Raw genomic sequence first — 14528 nt, 5'->3', positions numbered from 1 at the left:
GAAAACACAAACAAGGAAAGTCATACATTAGGGCATTACTCGTTTGGGTTAAAATCGTCAAGCAAACATTGACTATTTTTACCTATTTATTGCTTATACTAATTTTTTCTAATTAATTCTGTGTTTTTAAAATGTTATGTTTTTTGTTTTTGAAAGTATAAAATTTAATATTTTTAGTGCACACAGGAAAAACTTTTTACTTGTAATCTGTGATGAAATAAATAAATTGAATTGATTGAATTGAATTGAATTGATTGATTGACTTAATTTAAAAATGTCTTTTTTTTTTATTGTGTTCATTCAATCATTTACTTCAAAATTATTAGCCCATTATGGTATGTTGTTATCAAATTGTGAATCGGGCAGGTCATCTCCCGAAAATCTAATTGTTTTCGCCCCTCTGTCGACACTTGATCAACGTTGAGAAAATTGAAAGACTCCCGACTGAAATGATGTTATCCTGATGGTGCTTCTAGATACAGTAACCATGCCAACATAATTTTTATTAGTAAGTATTTTATAAATTTATTATCAAGTAATTTCAGACGGCTGAGGTAGACGCACATGTCTAGTGACTAAATTATTGAATTTCAATTCGAATTGCAATTCTTTAAGGAAATCGGACAAACCGTATCGGATAATGTTGACGGTGAATTTCAGTTTCATACATCTATAATAAATACACCCTTCACAGGGGAACATATCGTGAAGCGAGAACTAATTAATATTAATGGCAGGGAAAATTCAGGCACTCTGTGATAAAATGAAGTAAATAACTCATAATGTAAGAGTCTAGTGATATTTCGGCATTAGAAATGTGGAGAATGAATAAATCAGCGTTACCCCATACTGCAAAGGGATTCAAATTGTGTTCCTTCAAAATATTTACATCGTTGACTCCTCGTTTTCCCGGGATCCACGAGTTATTCAGAAGGCGATTTAGCTCTCGTCAGGGAATTATAGACTACCTTTATTGCAGAAAGTCGCCCCAGCTGTACGCTGGGGGGGGGCAAGAAGCTTAAAATGCGCATGTATTATAACTGTGCTTTGTTTTAGCACCTTGCATCATCCTATCGTGAGTTTGGGTATCACGGGGCTTTGTTCTCTTCATCAGTTATCATCCCGCGGTAATATTAATAGTTTTATTTCAGGATTCACTCTAAGGTCTGAACTGATTCTGACCGTATCAATTGCGTCTATCTGCCTGCTATAGGCTAGTGCAAACACAGATTGCCAAACAGTGTATACGTACAGAGCTGAGTTTGATTAGCGAGGGGGTCTAGTGATGTCAAGTCGAGAGAAAAACATGTTGATTAGGGGGCTCGGGAGTTGCCCGGCTACGTACTTGTCCGGGATTGTTTATTTTACTGTGGTCACTTAAGACGATCACTTGTATTCAACATCCACACAAATGTGCAACATAACACCCGAATAACAAGCCATCCAGCGCCGCGTCTAATCCGTTAGCAATTGCGAATCTACGTCAGCGCCGAGTTTATTTTATTACAAAAGGGTGCAAGCGGGGAAGATAACATAGGAAAGACAAGAGACGAATGGGGGATGTTGGCTTTCCGAATCGCCAGGTAAACGCAAACCTCTGCTCTCTTTGGGAAATCTAGCTTTGGGAATTACAACAATGAATTAGTCATTGTTGAGCTTCTTTCATGGCCATTGTGAGGTAGGAACTCCGTGCAAATTCTGCCGATTACAGGGCTTGGTAGGCAGCTGCTCGCCCCGAGTAACCTCTAAGAAGTTAGAGCAATATGATTTTAATTTAACTAAATTGGCTTTACTATACGATGTCACATTGACATTAGCGTAAGATAGCGTAAGATAGACAGGTTCAATCTCGGGGGACTTGCGTTCGGTTGCCGGGGAATCTGAATATTTGTATAAGATTACAAAGCAAGAAATCACAGGTTGAAAATAACAATATTGCTACAGCATCAAAGGGACAGATACAACAAGTCTCCAAATTGAAGTGTCATGACTAGATTTACAGAACAGTCTCAGACGAGTTCCAGTAGCTGATATAATCATTTTTTTATTGAAAACAAGAAGATTGCAAATGCAACATGATGCGCAGTATGACAGCAAACTCAGAAGAACATTGAAATAACGAGAACAAACCTGAACCGTAATTGATGTGTGTGTCTGTCTGCTATATAGGCCTACTGCTACTCCAATTCCTGATTAGGCAAGACTGATGCGGTCAGGAGTCTGATTCAATCATGATTTGGACAAACTATTCTAACAATGACAATAAATTAATTGTAGGTAAAGCTTTTCAGTAAAAAGCACTTAATTTATAGTGTGAACCTTTAAAGCCATTGGACCCTTTCGGTACAGAAAACAAAATTAAAGTTCACAGATTTACAAATTACCTACAGGGTTTACAGAATGTAGTGGTGAAAGACTTCTCTTGAAATATTATTCCATGAAATGCTTTACTTTTTGAAAAAACAGTAAAACAACATCAAATCTCGTGGTCGAGAATTACGGATTTATTTTAAACACATGTCATGACACGGCGAAACGCGCGAAAACAAGGGTGGGTTTTCCCGTTATTTTATCCCGACTCCGATGACCGATTGAGCCTAAATTTTCACAGTTTTGTTATTTGATATAGAAGTTGTGATACTCGAGGTGTTGGCCTTGGACAATACTGTTTACCTAAAGGGTCCAATGGTACATGCTTTTAGTAGGCATACTATAAGCCTTATTGAGGTATGCGGACGTGATACGCGCGCGTCACACGCCGCAACTGATGCCACGCTCACCGTGTTGGCGGTCATTAGGTTTACGTGTAAACGCCGCGTCGCCCCCAAAACGCGCACTTCACTGAGTAACATACGTTCTATTTCTATGGTCAATACGCACAAATTTACCACAACTTTACAGTGTTGTAGCATTGTGTCCGCCATACCTCAAAAAGGCTTATTGCAAACACTGTAAAAAAGTAACAAGTAAAAGCTGTCGGTTTAGCTTTGTCAATGATCTATTACAATAATCCTACTGTTCTGAGGAAAGATTTTACTGTTTTTACATTTCCTGATGTTCTGAAGAACCACACCTTTTGCATGTATGTTTGCCTTAGTGCAGTATGCTTTTGATTGCAGCCTTATACATTTGAACGATTGTATCACGACGAACGAATTTCCCTCCCTTTAACGTGATTGTGCTTGGATACTGAAACAACTGTTCAACTGCCACGTGTTCATTTCAAAATAACCGCGCCATGTGAGTACCTAACTGATCTGTAAGGTAATTATTTCAATCTGGTGATCGTTATCAGTTACTACGTTCAAGTGGAATAATATAGGTCTATCGTCGACCTACTTTTGTAGGACGAGGCGGGATCGGATGTAGGGGAATAGACACAAGTCACCTGCAATTCCATCAACCTTGTTATATTGTCTGCTTCCCAGCCCCCCCCCCCCCCCCCCCGCACCCACATTGCAATTATTACAGCTGCTTGCAAAGAAAGGGCAGATTCATCGTTTATTTTGTTTTTATCGCGCAACACTCTGGCCCGGGATTGTCCTCAATCAAGATGCAGCCTAACGGCAACATCCAGACGATTTCCGGCTTCATTTCGAAGGGCGGGGCTCGGCACAAAATGATATTATAAGGTGAACAAACGCTTGCTCCAAAAAAGTGTAACATCCCCGGCTAGTTTGTCCTATTTTCCAATTTGTCACGAGTAAAGGTGTTTCGAAATTGATGTCATGTACTTTCGGTAACAAGTTTTGAATGAGAGATCGTGTGCAATTGATTGTGCCCTTTCACAGCACTGACATTGTCATGTTGTTGAACAGTCCATCGACGTACGTACTTTGTTATTGTTTTACTAGTGGCGACTCTCTTCAAATGTAAATGGATAGGATGTAAGTTAAGTAAACAGTGTCAGTAAAATGGTGCCACAAATCATTGTGTGTTTACCTGTTCGCGTTTATTAGTTAGATAATTATTGTTTGTTTCATGTTCGTATTGTTGCTGTTGCTCGTAATAGTGTTGTACATTGACAGCAAGGTGGTGCCTACTTTATTATTTTACAGCATGTGTGCCCTGACGTTTACCAGGAATGGCACGTACATAAGGTTCCTAAATGTAGCCCGAGCCCTAAAAGTAGCCCAGAGTAAACGTAGCCCAAGGAAGAACTTTGGACTTAGTAGATGTTACTAACGTATACTTGTTAGTTATGCTTCACTCCTAAGCTAGGAGCTCCTTCTGAACTGGCAACCATGTTAAATGTTCAACTGTCTTTATACCATTTCGCGTGGCCATAGAGAGCGTAGAGGTGTGGCTTAGACTTTTTGGTAAAACAATTGTTCACGATTTTGTTTGCGCCGCTTCTTTGTTGTTGGTTTTCATGTGTTTATTTATTATTGTTATTATTATTATTATTATTATTATTATTATTATTATTATTATTATTATTATTATTATTATTATTATTATTATTATTATTATTATTATTATTATTATTATTATTAATATTGTTATTATTATTTTTTATTTTTATTTTTTTGGGGGGTGTCGAAAATAATCTGGCATCATTATAGATGAATGATCAACATTCCAGATAGGATAATTTTATGATTTGATATACGAGTCTGCGTCTGGATTTTGATTTGGTCAGTAGTACATTTAAGGACACGTTCGGGGCTACAACGTTAACATGCTTGTATCTAAGTAATCATTTAGGAGCTTACTACTTGGCCATTCTTTACCCGTGTTCTTTCCAATGATAGATGCGTACCACAAGTAAAACATGAAGTCATTAACTTCATCCCGAGTAAAGTTCAAGTTTTAACCTAGTAATTTTGAAGTTTCATCTATATAGTAATATTTGTTTTACAATTTCGGACAATGATAGCCTCAATTGTATAAGCAGAGATCATTCAGTTAAGTGCAGAACTATGAACAAAGAAGAAGTAAACACTAAAAAATACACCTCGAGCAGGCGAAGCAGGGAGGTCACTCACCTCGCGTTACCTGTTGATTAATTCAATCGGACCTGAGATATGCATTATGGACTAGAAATCGGATAGATAAGGTCAGATTTCTCTAGTCAGCCGTACCATCTTCAGCCTTCAAGTTATTTTCAATAGAGTGCAGTAAGCGATGTGTGCGTGTGAGAATGTGTGTTTTTTAAAGCAACCCGGGTGATTCGAGTAACCGCGAGTTACTGTGACAGTTAAAGGTGCCATCTCGTCGCCAAAAAAGGGATGATGGTTTGGGAATTTGACTCTTGAACCGTGCACTGCAATAATTACAACTTGTTTGACTTTATTTGGATTCAGTGTTCCCTGTCTGTATGAATTAAATACGTTGTGCATAAACACATTGCCAGTAATTCTAGTTTACTTTTCTTCGGTTACCGATTCAAAGGGGCAGCCCACAACAAAATAATAATATCTTGAACAATTCAATTTGTAGTCTATATATATTTGGTTGTATTATTGTTGTTATTATCATTATTATTTAATTCAACACATTTGGCAGTAAACGTCAACAAATGTCATTTTGAAAGTAATTGAAGCAATTTTATTTGAAGAAAATTGCATCTAATAAAAATTTATAAATCAGTTTTCCAATCTGCAAGCACGCATTGATTCAGCCACTAGCACAGCTCGTGCATCACTTTGTGGCATCAAAGATTAAAGTACGACACGGTACCTTGCCAGGGGTAAAGTATATCAAATAACACAATTAATAACTCACATTAAACCATACCAATTTGGGTTAAGCGCAAACTTTTATCTCTTGGGCCCTTAGCTTAAAAAAAAAAAGATGAAGATAATAACGGCGACAAAAAAGGAAAATACAAATCAGTGCTTCGTTTTGACAGGAGGGTAAGTCTGATCTCGAGCTTGGCACGATGCTTTTAAAACTCTTTCCCCTCCAGGTTGTATAATATCATGTTCCATACCTTCGAAATTACAAGATCAGCTCTCTGGGAGTTTGATTTGCTCGTTTTCCCCGTTTCTCAACACAAAAGTGATGTACTTACCCGAAGCAATTCTTTTTTTAACCGCAACACAAAGTTAATATAATTGTTCCTGGTAAGGCGTCTGCTATTGGGGCTGATTTTCCTGTGATTTAACCGTCCTAACTACTTTATTTTGTTATGGAGTTCTACGCGACAAACGTTGTTGTTCACGGCGACAGTGTGATGTCAGATAACAAGAGATGCCCCTTTCGTTTCCGCCCTTCGAGTCGTGTTTTTTACTATGTTGTTTTTCTTTCATTCCTCTGCGCCTCGCTGGTGATTGTTTCCATTTCATAAAGAAGTTCAATCGAGGACTTCATCCTAGATATTAACTGCTCAGTGGCGATTTGGACGGGATGGAAAACACGAATAGCGAACGTCGATTGGGTGCCTTTGTACTTCAGAAACTGCGTAGGACTTAATAAATATGTGATCCGAGATATTTGTGTGTGTATTTTTTTAACACCAAGATAACTAACTGAGGGAATAAAGGGGTAGCGACTCGTTCTTTCACGGCCGTTTAGAACCGGCAGGGTCGTTGCCGTGTGATAAGGACCCGAGCCGAATGCGAGGGCCTTTATCACACGCAACATTTATTCATAATGCCTTTTTGGTTAAAAGGCGTAATAAAGTAAGAAACTCTGTAAAACTTATCCGTTTCCATATGATGTGCGACCTCCGTGTGTTGCATTTTTATGACTGAGGCGCCTATTTCCGACAGTTTTCGGCTCCGTTCGTGCGCTTGCGCGTGTGGTCTTGGTGCAGCACGTTCGTGCAGTCCTTTCACACACAGCGCGGCCAACTTACCGACAGCGCCCGCATCACAACTCGTTATCAACACTATTATTGTTTTGTTTTTTGCGATATCTTAAAAAACGCGACCCTCTTTTGAAAATGAAGTTTCCACATGGTTGTTTTCACGACTGTAACAATACATTGCCAGTTGGAAGAAACAATACTGCACGGTTCCATTAACAAAACAAAAAGTTCACTTTGCCAACCAGTACACCAAACAGGGAAATATTAAAACCATTCATATTACGGGTTGTATTGTTTTCATAAAGAGGGTGCCGAGTATATCCTATGATATGGCTACATGATTTATCGGTCTGTCACCATCATACACCTCCTAACACAATCATGTAAATGTCAATTCCGTGAATTAAATATTCTTTCACCTGTTTCATAATAAGTTCTGACGTGCACCTGTCCGCCATTGATTTATATCCCGGATCAGCCAGCCATCCTACCCCCTACCAGCCCATCATTCATTCCTACCCTTTGTATATCACACTCTCGTTTGTCGGCATTTTCTATTTCATTGAACAAAATCGAAATGTAGGAAGAAAAGACTGTTCCGTATGACTATCACCTTTAAATTCGGTTCGACAGGATTTATTTTCTTTATTCCCCCGTCTGTGGACACTTCACATTAATGCCACGAACAGTCTTCCCGACTCGATTGATGCCAAAGAAAACCTCTTTTCAAGATTCACCGATCCACAATGTTCAGATTACTGAGTTCGATCTTAGCGAAGCGAAGCAATGCTGATCCGCTCCTGGGGTAGAAAGAAACCCAAATATTTGCTAAGTACTCCGGGTAGAGCTTGTCCAACTGCGATAGAGCTTCAAGTGCTTTGACGAGAGCCGGTACGTTCGCTGCTTGCTAACACAACGTGTACATTATCGCAGGAGTCAGATTGTTTCGGTAATTAATATGAAGCATAATTTATGGTTTAATTCCAACATAGGATGACTTGTATAAATCAGATGTTCAATCGCGAAGTTATTTATTCACAGGGGACTGGAAATGAACGAGATGTGTTTTTATGTCAGTTGGGTGAATAGCAAAAACAAACGATAGTTGTAAAATAAAACCTACACTACAACCTTGTCAATATTCTGATCGTACACACACACACACACAATTAGCAAAGGAGATCTGATAAGTCCCTCTTGAGTGTGTGTCCTCACTAAGAAATCACGGTTTGTTTCAGTTTATATCAACCTTGCTTAAAAACACTGGACACTATTGGTAATTGTCAAAGACCAGTCTTCTCACTTGCTGAATCTCAAATGGGCATAAAGGAACAAACCTGTGAAAATTTGGGCTCAATTGGTCGTCGAAGTTGTGAGATAACTATGAAAGAAAAAAACAAACACCCTTGTCACACGAAGTTGTGTGCTTTCAGTCCGTGATTTCGATACCTCAAGTTCTAAATCTGAGGTCTCGAAATCAAACTCCTGGAAAATTACTTCTTTCTCGAAAACAACGTTACTTCAGAGGGAGCCGTTTCTCACAATGTTTTACATTATCAACAGCTCCCAATTACTCGTAACCAAGTAAGTTTTTATGCTAATAATTATTTTGAGTAATTACCAATAGTGTCCACTTCCTTTAAATGCGCGTAAAGTGTTATCATCACACGACCACATCGCATGGTGAGATATGTTGGCGCCTCTCCACTCCACAATCAAAACGTTGTTGTACCTTTAACAACATCCATCTAGAAGCCTTTGAGTCCCGGTCTCGATCCCTCTTGAACCCCGTCCCTGATGGTCCCAGGAGCACGAACTCTCTACCGAAATTTAAATTCGACACAAGTTAAATATTTGAGGGGGACTTGAGTTCATGCCCATTTGTATCACAGAGGTGTTTATTTTATCGATTTCATGTTGTAATGAAAAACGCAAAACCATCGGACGGACGACAATCAACCGAATAAATGTCACCATGGCGAAGAAGATGTTAGTTCAAGTTCTTCGGAAGCAATCTTTGCGGGTCTCTGTTTCTGTGACTTTTTTTTTTCCCGGAGTAATTCGGACCGCCGAGCGTGTTATTTTACAAAAAACAATCAATGCCTGGGTTACACTACTCACAATAAACGAAATTGAAAACTCGATTTAAAACCCAAAACAGTATATTCAAGCTTACATGCCCGTATGCACGGCCTAGTTTGTTGAAGTAACCGTTACTGGCTTCCATAGGAAGCGATTCGTTTTCATCATTACATTCTAATTGCGTAGGGTATAATCAGTGCTGGGTATAATGCCGTTTCTCTTATCACTCGACAGTTGTTACTATGTTTTTACAACGTACAGTTCATTTAACGCCGACGAGTTCAGTCTTTGAGAGAAAATCGTAAAGGACAGGAACCTTGACAACTTTAATGAATTAATACCTTCCTGGAACCAAGTCGTTTCAAATCAATCTCGGCAGATTAAAAATGGGATGTATACATTTTATAATCACTCTAAGAATTAAAGGCACTATAAATTGTTGGGTAAAATTCTACAACAACTTTTGAAAGCATTACGCATTTTGGGAAATATTTGACTTCGAAGTAAAGTTGACAAGAAAAACAAGTAATAAATATCATGTTGTTATGCCCCAACATTCTAATCCGAGAAGCGTTGCTGTCAGTAACGTATTTTTAGGTTGTGTATTTCTGCTATAAATTAGCATCCTGCGTGGACATTATTCGCTCCGGATTTTCGGCAATATCTCAAACTGAAACTTTAGAAATTAATTTTGTTCAAATGCAGTTTTATAAGGGAATAAATGTGTGGTGAAGAGGTTTTCAACTAGTGGTTTAATCCCAACGAGGCCTGGTTCTTGATAATTTTACCGAGACGAAGTCGAGTTAAATTATCAAGAAGCAGGCTTTGGCGGGTTTAAACCACTAATTGAAAACCGATTCAACACACTTTGATTCCCATTCATGAATACCTTTTCGGTCAAAAACATCATCACTTTTTGGTCAAAGAGTAAAATAAATGCAAACATTATAATTGTTAAATGATTTATTTCAACACAACACTCCTCCAGCTATAATATGGTAAAGCCCTCCGCTGCCCTCGGGTAAACAACTCCTTATAAGGGAATGCTGTGCGCGTCGCGCGTATCGCGTGATGTGGCACAACTGTTTCAGCCGTTGCTCTCGACCAATAGACCTTTCTTTTGTTGATAAACAAACCGCCTTGGTTGGCATGGTCGGCCGAATGTTAGTAAAACACTAAATTGTAAAAACAGATGTTTTAACAAAGTTCAACATTTTCTGCAAACTTTCAATTAAACAAAATACTTCTCATAATTAATTGTTTTGTTTAAAACAAAATCAACAAATTTAGTTACATTGTTACAAAAAATAGCGATCTTTTCTTGATTTGCACTGACGGCTTTCCATAGTTTTCCAATCTGGGTCGGCAAAAACTCGGGCGGTGACGTTGCAAAAGAAAGGTCTTTAGACTGTGCAAGTCTCGCGCGCACCGGAAGAACTGAAGAACTTTATTTTTTTTTATGAATCAAATCTTTGCCTTAATTTATTCTTAATGCTGAATCTGAACAACAAAAATACCCTATAGAGCTTGTTTAAATTAGTTTTAGCTTTTTAAACAAACACAATTATCGGTTAAAGTCTATGTATAGACGAAAGTAAAACTCTGGGACAAGGATGTTTGTTTAAACTTAAATTTTTTGAAACCCCATTTGTAAATGTACGCCCGAATGTGAAACTACTCAAAGCTGGTTTGTACGCGGACGCACGATGATCGCAAGGGCGTTAGATAAACGCGTGACGCAGTTTAAAGAGGAAGCCGACGCCTAAACGACCAATGAAAAAGCTTTTCACCCCGCGCGACCAAAACAAGCGTCTGTGTACGTTTCGTGATCGGAGATGGGCACAAATTCTTAATTTTTACCAAGTAACCTGACCTGAGGTCAAGTTTAAATATCGGTTTTTCTTCGTTATTATGTTGACTTTATTTTTATTTTCATATATGATGTTAATTAGTATTACATTTTTAACAACATATGTCATTTTTATGGTCATAAACTACATTAAACTAAAGTAATGGACGAAACAAAATCTCCCCAACGTAAAACTCCATAAGGTTGGGACCACAATGGTCCCGGAAGTTCAAATCCGCGCGAGACTTGCACAGTCTATAGGAATGAAGAAACTGTCTTAAAAAAGAACAGGTGCAAGCTCGCGTGTGTCGCCCATGAATTAACACTTTTACCGGTCATAAACAAAGGGGTATACATACCCACGTGACGGAATAGCGAAACTGTCTGAGGTATTTATGAATGTCCATTTAGAATGGATTAAAACAATTGAACAAATCCAATAACCAAGCGTGTACTATGTATTTAAGGGCAACTGAAATTCACTTGTACGTAAAAAAGTTCGCGTTATCCAACTACAAGGTTGGTCACTGTCAATCATAATTGTTACCACCGTAATAACTGTATTTTTGTGGAATAAGCTACCAAATACGACCCTAATCATCCTCTCGAATAGAGCAGTCTTATTTTCCCCAGTGTGGGATATACACATTATTATATTATCTTATTTTATATTATCCTCACACAACCAAATTATGACCAACATTCGCTTATATGGTAGGATTTATACTCGAAATGACATCCCACGATAAATGTATTGCATGATATACAGAGGACTCAAACGGATGTTGACGTATTTCCTTAACGGCATACATTTAGTCAGTCACTAGCTAGCCAATATTTTGATAGATCTGTTATGGCAACAGAGATGCTGAGACCGTGAATAGGTAGCCATTCCATTAGCATTAAATCGCGATGTGCCTACAGTACTGTATCTCTTCGGAACTCCTTGCCTGGTGCATGTTTCTCTTCATCCTACATAACAATATAATCTATACCGTATAATTACGTAGTCACATATACTTCCACCATAGAAAGTTTCAAATCCTGCTTAAAGAAAGTTTCAAATCCTGCTTAAAGGAACATTTCAAACAGAACGATTTCAAGGGGTGTGTTGTACCATCACAATAACTAGACCAAAGTTTTGTGCAAATCTGTGACTTAAGACGAGTTTGCTTGTCCTACCGATTCTGTAATATTATTCTCTTTAACGTGTATAAATTATATGTTTTTCTTTCACCAGGTGACTGTTCAAGCCACTTGTTTGACGCTAACAGCCATGACGGTTGACCGTTACTATTTGATAGTACACGCAGTCAAGTCTCGAAACACACGCACTGTGATGAAAGCTGTAGTCATCAATGTGGCAATTTGGATCTGTAAGTTCTTATTGCATGCTACTACTATGCACATTACCAAACACCGCAGGCCTCGCTGCACTCAATTTAGATATCTGTCAATGCCATTTCAGCTTAATTTGTTGGGTTGGAAGAGATTCATTTAGATATGAACTGCACAATATGATAAGACGTGGTAGCAGAAATAGTCATAGACTTAAGAATGATTTGCTCGTTTCGTTGGCAGGAAGAAGGGTTTGGAGGAGCCCCCACGGGTTCAGTGCAATTCACATTTCTTCCCATACTGTCAAAAACACAGCATCTCAATGCATATGCAATAAAAACGAACAGAGTAGTTTATGCTTTGTACAGTCAAGGAAAGAAACAGTTGAGTACGAAGGCTGATTTGATAAGCAGAGGCGTGTAGTATTATATCGACCTGTGGACAGACAGAGGCTAGGATTGGGGAAACAATCATATTTTGAAGTGAATACACAGAAAAGTAGACTGTGTTGTTGAAAGCAGTACAAGGCCCTTTCTCGTCGAAACGGAAACAAAACCAAACAAGTGAAAGCAAAAAACTCATAATTGTAGACATATCCAGCTTGGATGTCGATATGTCTCCAGCTTGATTTACATAATTCCAAGCCGTTTTCTCACCCTCCCTCAACTTAATTGTGTTGAAGTCCAAATCGTCATCTCAGTTTACGCTGGAGAAAATGTATTTCTGAGTTACTCATTTCGTTCCTTGTTTCCCCCTCCAAACCCGCTGAGACTGTTCTGGCGGATATTTGCTCTTCCCGCTTAAAAACGTGTGTTTTCTTTGAAAGATCTCACGTTCCTGGGAAATTGATTCGTACCAGTGGGATCACGTTCATACATTTTTGCTTCAATCGAGTGTTTCTTTTTCTGTGGCTGTAACAAACCCAAATGTTATTCAAGGAAACAGTCAGGGATAAAGAAGGCAGTCTGGGAAAAGGTCCACCGCGAGCCATTTCTACCATTGTTTCAAACAAAATATAGTATGAGTATACTTGAGGTGACTCTGGGGGCTTTTACTTAAGTTGAGTTGAGAGTGAGATATTAAGTTGCATAATCGTAATAGTTATAAACATTGGAACTTCACATTATTGCCGAAAAGGACCAGTAAGTGATATTATGAAACTAAATCCATATTTTGTCAAATAGACATGAGCTTCTACTATATTCAAAGGCTTTGGAAAGTAAAGCCGAAATAATAATCGGGAAAACAAAAAATATGAAAAAAGAGCGGAATCAAACTTTACAGAGGTGGAATGAAATGTCGTTTTGAGCATGCTCATTTATTTGTAGTTATACTTTTATTCCATTATTTTATTGATGCACTAAATATAACAGTTAATATGAAATGAATGCCACTGCAATTTATGTTCAATCCCTAAACGAAAATAACCCCGGTTTACATAAGTGCTGCTTTTGTGTTTCTTGTTTTTACTATTAGTTTCATCGCTGATACATATAGCTACGTATGTGTTCTCACGTATAGAGTACAAGGAAGAGGGTCAGTTTTGCGAAAGGCACTTCCCCGAAGGAGAGATCAGCACCAATACCATTTACGCCATATTCGCCTTTCTCGGCATGTACGCCATTCCTCTGCTTATTATTTTGTTCTGCTACGCCCAAATACTCCTTCAAATCTGGCAGAAGTCAACTGGACGGACTGAGAGTGCACAAGCACAGTCGCGCGCTCTCAGGAGAAAGCGCAAAATCACCAAGATGGTTTTCATCGTCGTTTTGCTTTTTGCCATTTGTTGGGCTCCTATTCAAATATTCAGCACTTGGTTCCTATTTAACCCAGATGCCGCCAGTGACGCAAACATGTATATGCATGGTGCTTTCCTATGTCTGGCATACTCTAACAGCTGTGTCAATCCATTCGTTTACGCGTTCACAACCACCGGTTTCAAAAAGTACTTTCGGCAGTTATTCGGCCCGTGTTGTGGTAGTTGTCTTCAAGATAAATCACAGACAACTGTTCCTGTTAAAACAAAAACGGATCGATTTACATCCATGAAGGAGGAATCGTCAATGTAACTGCATGCTGGGCCTACCCAAAGCTGGGCCTCCAAATTCGGAAAGTGATAAATTTAAACTTGTTTCTCATCACTCCGTGTTATTTTTTGTTTCTTTGGCAGTCTCTTCTTTGATTCATCTCGCGACCCCTGTCTTCACAGCGGTTGACTCAGACAGCAATTGTGCCAATACGTTCCCGAATCCAGACGTAGATGCTAAAATCTACGGAGTGTATTCCTTCTTAGGAATGTACATCATCCCACTGATGTTGATTATGTTCTGCTACGCGAAAATTCTTATTCAAATCTGGCAAAAAACTTCGGGTGGAACGGAGAGCGCACAGGCCCACACCCGTGCCCTGAAAAGGAAAAGGAAAATCACACGAATGGTACTAATTGTGGTAGTTCTATTCGCGTTCTGCTGGGCGCCACTTCAAATATTCATCATCTGGACGAAT

The 14528-nt window shown here is 38.7% G+C and overlaps 1 protein-coding gene across 1 annotated transcript in view; it reads left to right on the top strand.

Annotated features, from left to right (window-relative positions):
- LOC139942243 (G-protein coupled receptor 54-like) overlaps positions 1–14092 on the top strand; it is a 38898-nt gene extending 24806 nt beyond the window's left edge. The window contains exons 2-3 of the mRNA XM_071939030.1: positions 11926–12061; positions 13500–14092. Coding sequence (XP_071795131.1) covers positions 11926–12061; positions 13500–14092 — 729 coding nt within the window. The remainder of the gene's footprint in view (positions 1–11925; positions 12062–13499) is intronic.
- The last annotated feature ends 436 nt before the right edge of the window (positions 14093–14528 follow it).

The sequence above is a fragment of the Asterias amurensis genome, chromosome 9 (assembly GCF_032118995.1).
Source record: "Asterias amurensis chromosome 9, ASM3211899v1".
NCBI classification, from domain to species: Eukaryota; Metazoa; Echinodermata; class Asteroidea; order Forcipulatida; family Asteriidae; genus Asterias; species Asterias amurensis.
The sequence above is the reverse complement of the archived record's forward strand: the minus strand, read 5'-3'. Positions and strand labels throughout refer to the sequence as shown.